The sequence below is a fragment of the Gallus gallus genome, chromosome 1, assembly GCF_016699485.2.
Source record: "Gallus gallus isolate bGalGal1 chromosome 1, bGalGal1.mat.broiler.GRCg7b, whole genome shotgun sequence".
NCBI classification, from domain to species: domain Eukaryota; kingdom Metazoa; phylum Chordata; class Aves; order Galliformes; family Phasianidae; genus Gallus; species Gallus gallus.
This window is the reverse complement of record NC_052532.1, coordinates 153,080,690-153,094,453: the sequence shown is the minus strand read 5'-3', so window position 1 is coordinate 153,094,453 and position 13,764 is coordinate 153,080,690. Positions and strand designations below refer to the sequence as shown.

Genomic DNA, 13,764 nt, shown 5'->3' with positions numbered 1-13,764 from the left:
ATGATTTTTTCTCTTTCTATTATTTTTAAGTTCAAAATACAATTTTATATAGCTGCATGAATTCTCTTGGCAAAGTTCAACAACTGTAGAAACTAAGGTCCAAAGCAGATTGTACAGCAAAGAAGAAAGTCCTATGCCTTACTTATTCCTGTATGACATATGGATATTTCTCCATGACTCACTGAGAGCACAGCTGTCTGCTTTACAACCTCTCTAGCATTAACTATTTACTTCTCTACAGTACCTGGGGACTGGGAATGTTCTATTTCTTAAAACAATTCCTAAAATACATTTTGGCCATTGGTTGATATTAAAAAAATCCATGATTAAGAGTTGGAGATGATAACAGCATAGTCTTGTCTGCCTTGATAGCAAGTCACAACATTTTCAGGAATTAAAAATATCTTATACATGAGGAAAATTAAAAGACGCATGCAGAGTCTATTGGTCACCATGCAATCCATACAACAGATACCATGCCCAAGGACAGAAGAAACAAAAAGGACAGACAACGTTAGAAAGGCAGAAAAGATCAAGAGATCAGGAGAATAACAAGGATGCTTCACATAAAAGATTTTCACGTAATTGTGCTATTAACACTATTTCTTCCCCACAAGTAAGAATCTTCCAGAGTAGATAGTGCAGAAAGAAAAAGAAAAAAAAAATAATCAAAGCATGTTATATATTACAAAAGCTGATATAAAATGATCTAAGCAGGCAATCAAAAGAGAGATGAAATTGTTTTTAAACTTATTAAAGCACATCAACATATGCACACCCCAACCACATTGTTCCCCTTACAAAATAGCTTTAAGACAGGTCACATTAAAAAGAGTAGACCAAGTAAAGAACAAAACAGGGACACATTCCTTTTGCCCTGAACTCTCTTCATGGCAGAATGAACCACATTTAGTCATCTCCAAAACTAAGAAGAGATGCTACAGCAGATGTACCTGCATCAACTAATAAAGAAGAGCAAGAAGCAACACATTAACATCTTACATCTTCTAATGTGACTCAGAAGGGAGAACACTGTGAATCTCTTCCTACGCTCATGAATAGCAAATCCTTATTCAGATTTGAAAAGGCTTCACAACGGCTGTTCCATCGCACCTCCCTCCTTTCCTTCCCTCCTTGAGAAGCAAAGATATCTACTTTCTTATTGTGGAGTTGTTGTAATTTCCTGCATTCAGTCAGAAGCAGAAAAAGCACCTAGCACATGTCTACATTTCAGACAGCTGTCAATTTCTAATGGTCACAGAGCACTGTTAAGAGTAACCTCAGCAAGGCATTCTCTTGCAGAAGGGAAGTAGTAGGTAAAACAAAGTCAAAACAAGTTTCAGAACTCCACTGAAAATGCAAAGGAAACTGCTGCTTCACAATCAATCCAGCAGCTAACCGAAAAGAGTTTGGACCGTAAGATACAGTGGAAAAGCCTTTTGTAGCATGAATCTACTCTTTGTAGAAAGGTATTTTAGGATAACTTAACTCTTAGAAGAGGAAAGAAAGTACTCCACTCAAACTGAAATAAAATTCCAAGTTCTAAAGTAGGTATATAGCGTCTGTGTAAAGTGTTGTTCTTTGCAATGAATTTAGGTCAAGAAGAATGCAACAGAATACAGCCAAGAAGCAAAGTATGTTTAGATGAAATGCTTAACTTGGCTTGACACAAACTGAAAAGACACTGGTATTTAAAACTAAACATTAACTGTTGTTACATTTGAGTGCAAAACACAACATTGTATCTTTGTAGTTAAACTTACTATCAGCATTAACAGATGAACTAGAAGAGGGGAAAAATGCAGTGGATGCTTCACTCACTGCAGGTCAAGCCAATTCAGAATAGAAAAGATACATAACTAGGCACAGGAATCTCGTTACTGGGTAAAACTCGCTGCCTCCAAATGCTGTCTCAAATGAACATTATCAATAATGGGGAAGCCCATGCCCTAAGGTGCTAAATAGGCCTGGAAACCAGCATTATTAACTCTACTACAACAGTAGCAAACTCCAGCAACTTCAATAATTGTTCTGAAAATTGCTACCACTGGGCAAAATATATAACTCATAACTACAGTTCAGATGTACCTCTTGCACCTTACCTCTCTTTGTCCTTTCTGCACTGATTAATTTTTACAAGTACTGCAAATGGTAAGATCAAGTAAGACAGTAAATGTTTACAGCATCAGCCTTTAGGGAACACACAAGTCCAAAAGTTCAGTCGTTTTTTTGCTTATGTTTTGCATTTTCAAGAAAATAGCAAAATTTACTTGTTTTTTGAAATGCATTTCTGCATTTGTCTAACACTTCAGGATCCTGAAGCATTTCTAATCATTTTTGTGACTGAAAAAATGGATCTACCATATCAAAACAAAAAAATACAGCTTCTGTCCTAGTATGTTTACTTACCCTCAGTTAATCTGAGATTCTGTATATTATATTCCATAAAACTAACCTTTAATAGATGACTTTATTCACACTTCTGAAATAAATTGTATATTAACACAAAGGGTTTCATTATAGAAATAATTATTTTGGAATTGAATGCAAGAGGAAGGCAATACAATATATTCTCTTACCTTTTCAGTTGCAGGAGTAACTGGCTTTGAGACAAAACCCAGTCTATCCTTCACAGATAATTTAGTCACATTCTAAGAAAACAACATAAAGTTATCCTTCAAATATGTTTATGAATACAATAATTTATGGTTTCCTGTATGATTTTGAATGTTAGGAATTTAGGAAAAACAGGTTTACTCTATAAAAGTAAGACTTCTGAACAACAACAAAATAATACCAAAGCTGTTGGACAATGAATTTGATAACAGAGTACTGCCTACAGGTGCCCTTCTAAACACATTTCAGTTTCTGTGTTTTTATAAGCTGCTACTTGCAGGCATCATTTGCAGGAAATTGGAGTTTGAATTTAAATTCACAAATTCAAACCTTCTGAAAAGAAAAAGTACAGTATTCTTCCTTTTCAGAAGGAAAACTGAAGTAGTGTCATAGTGTTATTTATGATACTTCCATGAAAATTTAAAAGCTATTTCATATGTGAGTAACATAACAGATTCTGCCATGATTCGTATTGATACTACAGCTTTCCTCATCCTTAAGGGTGATGTACAGATACTGAAAATACTTTCAGATGACCGTCTGTCTCATGGGTTTAGTTTAACAGATAAGAAATTAAAGGATAGCTTTTAAGTTCTTAAGATAGAGATTAACTTCAGTTTGAAACCTGAAAACTACACAGTATTAATAAAACATTTTCAGTCTTGTTTTTTTAAACCATGGTACTTAATTTTTTAATGTAACTTGGTTAAGAAAGCCAAATATCAGTGCACTTAAGGAAAACTGAGATACAGGAACATCGCTCCATCAAATTATATGCACTTATAAGCATTCAATGCCTATTTACACTGTATGAGTAACTTCCACTGACAGACTTACTGGCATATATTTATACACTATGAACCTATTATAGAAATGTGTGTGCCTGTTTTTTTTTAATGGATCTTACATACCTGAGTGACTTCTGTATTGGCACTCTGTGCTTCTGTAGGTTCAATATTACTTGCAGGTACTGGACCTAGTCGCTCCTTGACTGACTGTTTCACTACTGGTAGACTCGGTTGTTGAACTAAGGGTTGTATTACCTGTAACACCCCCCATCCCAAAAAGAGCACATTGTAATATTAGTAACAAAAGACTACTACATACGCAGACCAACAAATACACAAAATTCCTGCAACAGCATTTAGATTTACATTTTTTCCTACCAGTCGATAGCTTTCCACCTGAGAGCAAATAGGAACACAACAGGACATCTGGGATGTTGTACTGACTACAGTGCACGCAGCTGTAAACTTTTACTAGGCACGTGCAGCTCACAATAGCGTTTCCATTAATTGCATCTACTTAGACTATCTTAAGGTCTATGTTAGAATTGAATAAAAAGTGGCCTATGTGATTCTCTTCTCAAATCTATTTTATCAGCCACCTATAGAAAGGCAAAACACAAACCTGTATCAAAAAGATTTTCACTTTTGACACTGATACATCATTCTTTACCTTCTAAAAGGATGACCAGAAGACTAGTGGGACTGAGGAAATAGAACAGAGCAGTTGATCTTTGAACATACCATGGCTATACCCTGAAAGCTAAAGTCTTTTAATTTCACAAAAATATTAGTTAAATACTTCAGACAAAAAAAAAGCAAAAACAAACAAACAAAAAAAAAACCCTGATGCTCCTGACCAAGCTTCCCATCCTATTTACAGAAAAAAAAACAGAACCAGAAAAAATCATCCAGAGGTCTCCTAATCTATTCCTCCACTCCAGGGCAAAGTCAGCTATACCTGAAGTACTTTAAGAAAAGAGAACCTGTACTAACTGTAGCTATAATATCAAATAATAATTTAAATAAAAAGAGAAGTTAACGTTCATCCCCCTAAAAAAGCTTACAAATTAAAAAAAATATCTATTTATTCATTCAACAGTTTGATATTTTTTGTATTTTGGTGTACAAGAATATAAAAGTCCTACATTTAAAATTTTTAATTTCCTGCTTCCACATTTTTTGTCACTGACCACATGCCTCCATCTCCCACACTAGACTTTGGGTTGTAGTTTCTTGACACACTACGTGACCAGACATCCGGAGGAACTCTGTCAAACCACCAAGGTTTACATGTCAAAGGTGGTGTGCAGGGAAACTAGTGACTTGACTAAAAAATCCTAACAATATTTACAGCTGTGTATTTGTGATTTTGCAAAAAATGTTACAAATATTTTATTTCACGTAACAAACCAAATATTTGGTTTTCAATACACTTAACATTTTAAGTTGGATGACATTATCAGCAAACGAGAGAGCTCGTCTGTACTCACATAAATGATGTACTGCACTGCCCTCTTCTGGCTGATGGTATGTAAGGAAAGCTTAGAAAATAATCATTTTTAGTTACACAGCTTCAGATAAAGTAACAAAGATATTTATAAATGAGAACCCAAACTCAAACCTAAAGGATGCCACTGGGGAGATAGTGAGGTGGGTCTTCACCTCATAAAAGTAGTTTTAGCACGCAGTACATTTGTTACAAAACAAGAGGACAGAAGAAACTTACGTAAAATGCCCTATAGCAGGATTGCTCTGGAAAACTGGATGATGATGACATATGCCATCAAGAAAAAGGAATGAATTAAAAATCTGGAGCAGCAGTTGAAAAGAATCCTATAGTAAGTCACCTGTTTATTAAATAATTGTATACAACATCAATATTTCTTCTACAAAGGCTGTGTCATGTTTTCTAAGTATAGAACATACTGTTCCACACTGACAGCAAATACATTTAAGGTAGGATCTCAGTCCAAAAATGCAAAATGTCCCTATCTGTTCCCACAAAATTAAGCTAATGTTGCAAATTCCACTGTGAAAGCATTTCCTCTCCCTCTCTACATATATATAGGATGTGTAGATACATATTTAAAAATATAGACATACTTGGGTAAAACCAACTCCACTGCTACCTTCTACAGCTGTATGCAAGTTGAAGAGGAAAGGAAAGCAGACTAGAAAGAGCAGCATCTTTTGGAAAAAAAAAAGACTGTCTTCCAAGAAAATAAATCTAACTTTTACCACCTTACCATCTTAGACTCACCAGAAGAAAAAGTAAAGAAAAGCCTACATTAGTTAAAGTAAAAAAGATGTTATTCAGACATCAAGACTCATCTACATAAGATAACACCATAGCTGTATTCTCCTTAAGTCAGACAACGGTTTTCTTTCAGTACCTTCCTGTCATACTCCTGAACGTTCTATCTGAATTCAAAGAAACAATTAAAGAGGGATTTTGGGAATGAATGACATCAAATATTCCATGTGTTAAAAGTATTTGTCTTACTCTTTCTACAAACAAAATTTTAAAATAATGTTTAGAAGTAATTATTTTAGATAAAATTCTAGACAGAACAGACTTAGATCCTCTACCTTCTGCGCAGTAGTTTGGATTTGTGGTGCACTTCCCTCTCGATGCCAGTAAACTTTGATAAAACGATTATTTAATACTGCTTCTGTACTCGATATAGCTTTCTTGGCTTCCTCATGTGTGGCAAACTGAATAAGAGCACCTTCTGGATCACCTTGATAAGCAACCTAAGAGGTAAAACAGAACAACAAAAAAAAGTTACAGCATGCAGATTTTTGTTTGTGTCACAATTACTTCAAAATCCATAGTTCCAGAGACTCCAGAGAAGTTTACAATTTAAACCCAATATGGGTCAGCAGATGAGCATTTCCCGTTCATGATTTTGTTTGAAAAATCTGGTGTCAGGAAGAAACCTTCAGATTACACTAATAAAAGTTTAATACATTTAAGTAACAAATCTCTGCAGTCAAACAGAATTTCTAAATGCAAATATGTGTAGCTGTTTGAAAGATGAGGAAGAATCACTGGAATCAAGATAATTGACGTGAACAAACACAGTGTCATAGTTAGTATCAGAGCTAAACGAAGTGAGTTTTCCTCCTTTGGATACGAACATATTATCTCAGATACCTTCAAAGAACAAAGTTTCATCTTCTGGAAGATGAGCACAGCTTGCAATCTCTGTCCCTCCACATCCTCTTTTTCACATCCTCTTTCCCTCCCTTCTTCCCCTCATTCCTTTCCTTATGGAACCGTACTACTTGCTAATACACACACATTCGCAGATAAATATTTGTTTTTTGTACTGAAGCCATTCAATAGTTTAAGAGCAATTAAGAGAGATTTCAGTTCCCTACATGTTCAGATGGGCACAGGAAGTTCAATCTCTATTGTATCAGCGTACACAAAAATATCGTATTACAGCTCTTCATTCAATCTTTCATTGCAAGCAGGGAAGAGTATATGAAAGCACTAGAGTCTGAAAACTTCTTATTGATAAAGAAACATGAAAGATCAGGCTGAGGAGTTCAGAGATTAGGTATGAAGTACTGACATTACACACAGCCTACAATATGCAACATCAAAGTTAAACCTTAGTTCTTTGCATCTCCTCTGTATCTTTCTCTGGTTTTTTGCTTATTTATGTTAATAAATGTCTGTTTAAAAAAAAGAAACAAATAAAATGTGAGTCACTCAGATACATTAGAAAATAACCATCAGGGATAAAACCCCACAATTATGAGACTAGAAAGCAATTGTAACACAGGGATTGTTTTTTGGATGAGAAATGCAGGTTCCCTATAATTAAAATCTACCTCAAAAAATAAAAAGTTTACACTACATCCATACTGGAAAGGAAGAAGGAAAAAACATCCCCAAAAATGTACACGTTTTACATAAATGATATTAGAAGTCTTATCTGTGAGGAGAAAACTAAACCTTGTTCAAACCTAAATAAGAACTAGAACATTTCACTTCTACTTCATGAATGACAATTTCATTAAAACAGGGAGATTACATTTAAGAAACAAGTTAGGAAAAATAAAAAGAGCAGTTTCAGGAAATCAGTTTCAAAGCACTTGGCATCCTCCTCTTAGTAATTACTGCCAGCATTAAGCCAAAGCATATTTGTCTTCTCTTTGTTGACTCCTACCTGCAAGTTGACCAAATTTCCGAATTTACTGAAGTGATCATTAAGTTTGCTGATATTGTTAAGTTCTGGAGGAACTTTCCTCAATTCAAGTTTTGTGTTTTCATTTCCAAACTGTACCTTCTTCTGGAAACCTGGACTATTTGTTCTGTTAAAATTTTGCCTGAAACAAATAAGAAACAAGCCAGAAATTCACAGTAAGCTACCAAATACAATGTAAAATTCTATATGCTTACACTGGATTGCGTGTATCACGCAGACAGTTTGGCAGATGAATAAAATTAAGTCCCATACAATTTTAGAAAAGCATAGAAGGATACAGTACACAGGCCTCTATACCTGCATTTTTGCTCACTCATACTCTCACCATACCTCACACAAAAATCTCTAAGATAATTCATGATATTTTGATTGAGTCAGTAACTCCTAACTATGCCACAGTAACTCTCTCCAAATGCTGGTGCTTCTCAGTCATTCCCCCTGAATCTCTTCATCATCACAAATTCCTAATATTTCTAGGCTCTCCTCCATCATAGCAATGTCTTAAAATCCCTTCCAACATTCTATCCCAGGTATATCTGGACACCGAGCACCACATTCCACATTTTATGTCAGTAACATACCTGGCAACTCAATCAATGACAATGATAAAATTAAAAACTAAATCCAGACATCTCTAGTATCATACTGCAAGGCTCTGTATCTTGTATCATTTCAGCTTTCAGAGCTGAAGGGTCTGAGATGACAGCCAATTACAGTCCTCTCTATAGTATGATTTTAATACAGTCAGCTTAGTCACACTTTAACTTGCTTGCTATTTACGTAATTTATATACATTTCAGAGTGCAGAAAAGATCTCCACTGAACTGCAACTATTAAGCCAACCTTGTGTTAAAGACCACTCACTTGTCAAACCAAGTCTTCTTTGTAGGAACTCCACCATCTCCTGCACCAATTGTTCTTTTCCTGGATTCAGCATCTACCACTATTCTCATACTGCTTTTATTAGGAGGTTTTTCTGTAAACAGATAAGAACGTCAATTTTTATATTTTCTGTTCACATTGAAAAAACACAACTGATCCTTATTCAAAAATTGCATCAAATCTTGGCTGCAGACTAACCTTCTTAATCTTAACTATCAGCAGATGCTAAGAACATCTAATAGCTTTCACTTTGTCACATGAACATCATACAAAAAGAAAACAAAAGAAGGGTGACAGAAGGCATCTGCCTCCATTCACAATGTGAATACAGTATCCTGAGGTTTGCACCATTTTTGCTAACACCTCCATTCTTCTATTAAATGGCACACACAGAAGTGTTTTTGATAGGAAATGTAGGATACTCCAGAATCCTGTCAACTAGGAACAAGACCATGGAGTAAGGGGGGAAGGAAGTGGCTCTTTCTGATGAACAGGAATCATACAGGGCAGGGATCCTTACTGAAAGTATATCAATAAAAACCTAAGATTAAATACAAATATATATTGATATAATTAAACCCACATTCAAAACAACTGTTTTGACTTATCTTTCTTTCTCATTTTGTATGCTGGTACTTTCTCAGGGTCATAGGAACTATGAGTTTAAGATAACTGATGTTTAACTGCCTGCTACCAGATAAAAATTGACTGCCTCCTCCCCACAGCAAAAAAAATAGAAAAAAAAAAGATTACAAAAACATTTTCTATATAAAAGATGTAGAAAGAGATCAGTTATTATGCCCAAGTGAAATCTATTACTAAAATATCCTACAGATGTACATTTTATCTGCCAGAAAACACACAAACTAAGAATAAGCAAAATTCCCTGTTTAATTAAACTTCTCTTACCTACAGAAGATATTTAAAAATGAACCATTTTTCAGTATTAGATTATCTGAAAAGTTCTTCAATTTACATTAATGTAAGAAATCTAACTAACCTAAGTATAGCTTTGAGAGCATACCTCTGGGTGGTAGATCCATATCACCTGATGTGAGTCCTATCAAATTTGGTCTTTGAGCATGTACTCTATGTCTATACATAGGTCTGGAAGTGTTTGTTATACTTGGAGCTTCTGGATTGTAGCCATCTGTGTCGTACGTTTCTGGTAACAAAAAAAATTGTCTAATTAAAATAAATTGCAGTTAAAAAAAAAAAAGGTTGCAAATATAATATTTCAACTAATTACAAGAAACAGTTAAAATGGAAAAGTATGTTGTATAGCAGCTATCTTAAAAAAATACCATGCCAAGTTACCACAATGAAAACATTATTCCATAGTCAAGATTCATATTTTACATGCATTTTTTTCATTTCTGTCTTATACTAAATTAGAAAAAAATGTTAAGTAACTGTCACAGTCTAAAAATGATACAATGATCTCAAACTATGAAATTATCTCTAAACACACTACAGTATGAATCAATGTTATTCTATTTAGCAAACCTTGTGGGCAAAGCCTCAGTACTACACCTGCTGTAAAAAGAGAGGGTGGAGCAGGAGGCGGCTGGTGATGAATACCCGTTGTAACAACAGTAGGAACTGAGCTAGTTGCTGAATTTGGGGGAGCATCCATGCCAGCAGGCTGCAGAGGGGGAAGAGGAGGTGGTGGTCCTGAGGAAAAGAAAAACAATGTATTAGTATATTATCCACTAGACTTACTTTACGCTCAAACTAACTTATATGGAAATTTATCTGAAATGTTCTTAAGATTATTAAAACAAACAAACAAACAAGCAAGCCAATAATTCCTACGAAACCATTTTCACTGGCAGAAGGCTCTTAACGCAGATGACAGACAAAAGCATTTCAATACTCAACATATCTCCAAGTCATTTTTTTTCTGTAAACCAATATCTCATTCCTAACCCAGTATTCATCTTCATCAGCAGAAGTTCTTTAAAGTTGTATAAAACTTCCTCACGGAAAAAAGTTTTTTAGTATCATCGTAATAATATTGAGCTTATTTATTTCTACAAAGAGTAATGTGACACTTTCAAAGCTAAACAGTCAGTGCTGGCCTTCAAATGTATTATTGGTAAAAAGCATTTTGGAAAAAGACACAAAGTCACGTATCTGGACATCCCAAACAGATCTGAAAACAGTAACTGAGGCAGAAATAAATAAATTCAGTTCTTAAGTAAAGATACCATTAACTGAAAATCAAGTTTAAAAAACTTACAAGCAATATAAAAAGCCAATTATTCTTGAGTAGTTTTACCAAGTGGAACATTTAAGTCAATTAAAAGGAAAAAAGAAATAGGCACATAAAATTAACACATCACACAGTTTTTAAACGATGTAAGGGATATGAACACTACACTGCTATTTAAAAAATGACAGCTAGGACACAAGTCTTCAAATAAGTTTTAGTGCTTGAACCAAAGCATTTTCTAATGAATGAGTAAATACACAGGATAATTTCTTTAGGTTTCAAATTCATGACAAACAATGTTTTTAAGTGTAAACTTAAAGTAGTCATGAGTTCTCATTAATTTTAGTGCCACAAACAAAATGACCAGCAGCTGTTTTTTTCCAGGCTTTTCTCCTCTTTTTATACATTATGTATTTTTATACAACTTCTCCAAGTAAACTCAAGGAGTTGTTTTGCTATGCCATGCCATGCTTTTACTTAAACACAACTGAAATATTGCTCCTTATTCAAGAGTCACACTTCATAGGTAAATTGTACAGCTGACACTGAAACAATTGCCATAAAAAATAATACAGAAAACATCGTACAGTTTTTTAAAAACATAACTAACATTCTTAAAACAGCTTTTTGTACTGCATGCTTTTGTTTGCTTGTTTTTTTCCTAAACTACCTGTTACAGGTGGAAGGCTAGGTGGTAAGGGGCCTGGTGGTGGTACTGGAGGTCTAAGGTTAACAGGAGGAGGACTCAGAATTGGTGGAGGGGGAGGAAGTCCAGGAGGAGGTGGTCCTTCGACAACAGGGGGTTGTGCTGGAAAAGGCAGAATGCCAGGAAGATTCACATCTTCTACCACTACTGGATCGCTTCCATGATCAAAAGGGCACATATCTCCTCTCATACAGAAACCCTTTTCTGAAACATCAAAAACAAAAAGAATTTTTTTAGCATTGAAGAGCTTTATGTACAGCTTCAGGAAAAGTTACAGAACACAGAAATTGAAAAGTTAAAGAAAAATATTTATCCCACAGAGGGACAACTGCAAAATGTGAAACTGAGGACAGGAGGAGAAGCATGCTGTAATTAGCTAGCCAGTAAAGATTAGAGGACAGCTATATCACAACTTCCCAACAAAGTACTATTTGCTTCATACATGAAAAAAAAACTGGAAATAGCAAGCTGCAGTACAGATGATCTTTTAAAGATACAAAGTTTCAGTCATGCTTGCAGATCTTACTTTACAGGTATATCCATCTGAACGTCCTGAACCTTTCCCAAAATCCTACTGAGCTATAGACTACACAACATTCTGCATCTCAGCTTGCAGTAGAAGAAAACCTCAAAACAACTACAGTTTTACAACTAGGTGTTCTCAAGAGTTAGACCTGCAAACCTGAGACTTTAGCCGCATATTTTTCTTTTAAAAAACCATGTTATTATTCTAATCAGAGTTCTTAATACAAACTGACCTAGACCTTAGACTTGTGATATACAGCAGAAAAAAAAGCCTCAGAAAAATATATTACGGGGAAATCATATTCTGCTAAGAGGTTGACTGGCTGGACTTAGTTAAGTCAGCACAAACTGCAACAGTCTCTTCCACTGATAAGACATGGAAAAAGACAGCATAAGACCTAGGTAAGCACAAAAAAGTACTCAATTTTAAGAAATATCTAATCTGTAAAATACAGTTTAACATAAGTCTAAGTTGTTACAGCTCTTGAGTCTTCTAGTAAATTAACATCTCTTAGACAGGATGGAATAAAATCAAAAATTGATGACGTTGGTGAGGTTCTAATTATGCCCAAAACAATCACGTATACTATTTGGCTTAAACAAAAGATAAAACAAGAAAACTGAGTAAAAGTTCACTAGTATCTATATAAAAATCAATACAATATCCTTTATCCATATAAAATAAATCTAATAAATAAAAAGAAAACATAGAAGCACTAATAAAAAATGTCTAAAAGGTAAGTCCTTAAAGAGTGGGATAAATATGCATTCAAAAATTGTTATAGGAAAAAAAAATAACAGTGTTAAGGAAGAATGAGAAAAAAAATAATGACCTTTATATTTTGAGAAAGGAGCCTACTGCAGCTGCAGCAAGCAATCGAAAAAAAACTAGACTTACCATCATAATCTCTACAGCGTTTCTTTGGCAGTGGAGGTCTTCCGTAGGAGTTGTGGTCCAGCTGCTCTTCATGGAATTCTGACCAGCTTTCAGTAGTGTTGTTTCCATGATGAGCAGGAGCAATAACAGTAATAGTGCTGCTCAGTGTAGGGACAGGATAGTGGCCAGATGAAATATTTGTTACAGAAGAAACTGGAGTATAATTGTTTTCTAATGGATCTGTTCTATCCATATCATATTTTGGCTTTCCCAAATCCCTTTCTGAAAAGAAGAGGGGGGAAAAAAAAGTTAATTGGATGATTGTGTACGTTTTCACCAGAAACAGTGAAACTGTTAAGATTATTTACTCCAAGTCAATTCATCTCAAAATATAAAAATAGTAACTGGAATGTTTTGCTCGCTGCCCAGAGCTGAGCCTCCACACTTGGAGCTGTTTATAACTTGACCGAATACAGTCCTGAGCAACATGTTCCAGTCTGTCTGCTTTGAGAAACGGAGTAGGGGCCTCTTCCAACCTCATCTACACCATTACTCTACATTCCCAAATTTTCATAGAATGGCCTGGGTTGAAAAGGACCTCAAGGACCATCTAGTTTCAACCTCCCTGACATGGGCAGGGCTTTTTAATCAGAAAAAAAAAAAAATCTTAAAATTACATAGTCAACCACCAGGGTACACTATACCCATAATAAAACAGGAAGTTTATTCAACTTCAAGCATAGCAGATCATCTGTAGCAATCCATATATTCTAAGAACTTCATTTGGAAAGCTATTCTCAATAAAGGCAAACAACAACAAAAAGTAATCGCTACTTGAAAATATCATAAAAGTGATATATCTTCAGTGTCTTTAAACATTATATTACTGTCGTAGCTTCACATTGTTAATATTCATTTTGTCTGCATCCAACTGC

The 13,764-nt window shown here is 34.8% G+C and overlaps 1 protein-coding gene across 3 annotated transcripts in view; it reads right to left on the bottom strand.

The window, feature by feature from the left end:
* RBM26 (RNA binding motif protein 26) overlaps positions 1-13,764 on the bottom strand; it is a 49,634-nt gene that overhangs the window by 20,862 nt on the left and 15,008 nt on the right. For 2 of the 3 annotated variants that reach the window (XM_004938609.3, XM_004938610.3), the window contains exons 6-14: positions 12,851-13,111; positions 11,392-11,631; positions 10,013-10,180; positions 9,531-9,671; positions 8,489-8,600; positions 7,586-7,745; positions 5,994-6,158; positions 3,528-3,659; positions 2,580-2,651 (exon numbers count right to left, since the gene is read on the bottom strand). In XM_004938609.3, coding sequence (XP_004938666.1) covers positions 2,580-2,651; positions 3,528-3,659; positions 5,994-6,158; positions 7,586-7,745; positions 8,489-8,600; positions 9,531-9,671; positions 10,013-10,180; positions 11,392-11,631; positions 12,851-13,111 — 1,451 coding nt within the window. The remainder of the gene's footprint in view (positions 1-2,579; positions 2,652-3,527; positions 3,660-5,993; positions 6,159-7,585; positions 7,746-8,488; positions 8,601-9,530; positions 9,672-10,012; positions 10,181-11,391; positions 11,632-12,850; positions 13,112-13,764) is intronic. The other variant, XM_004938612.3, reaches the window with a different exon arrangement.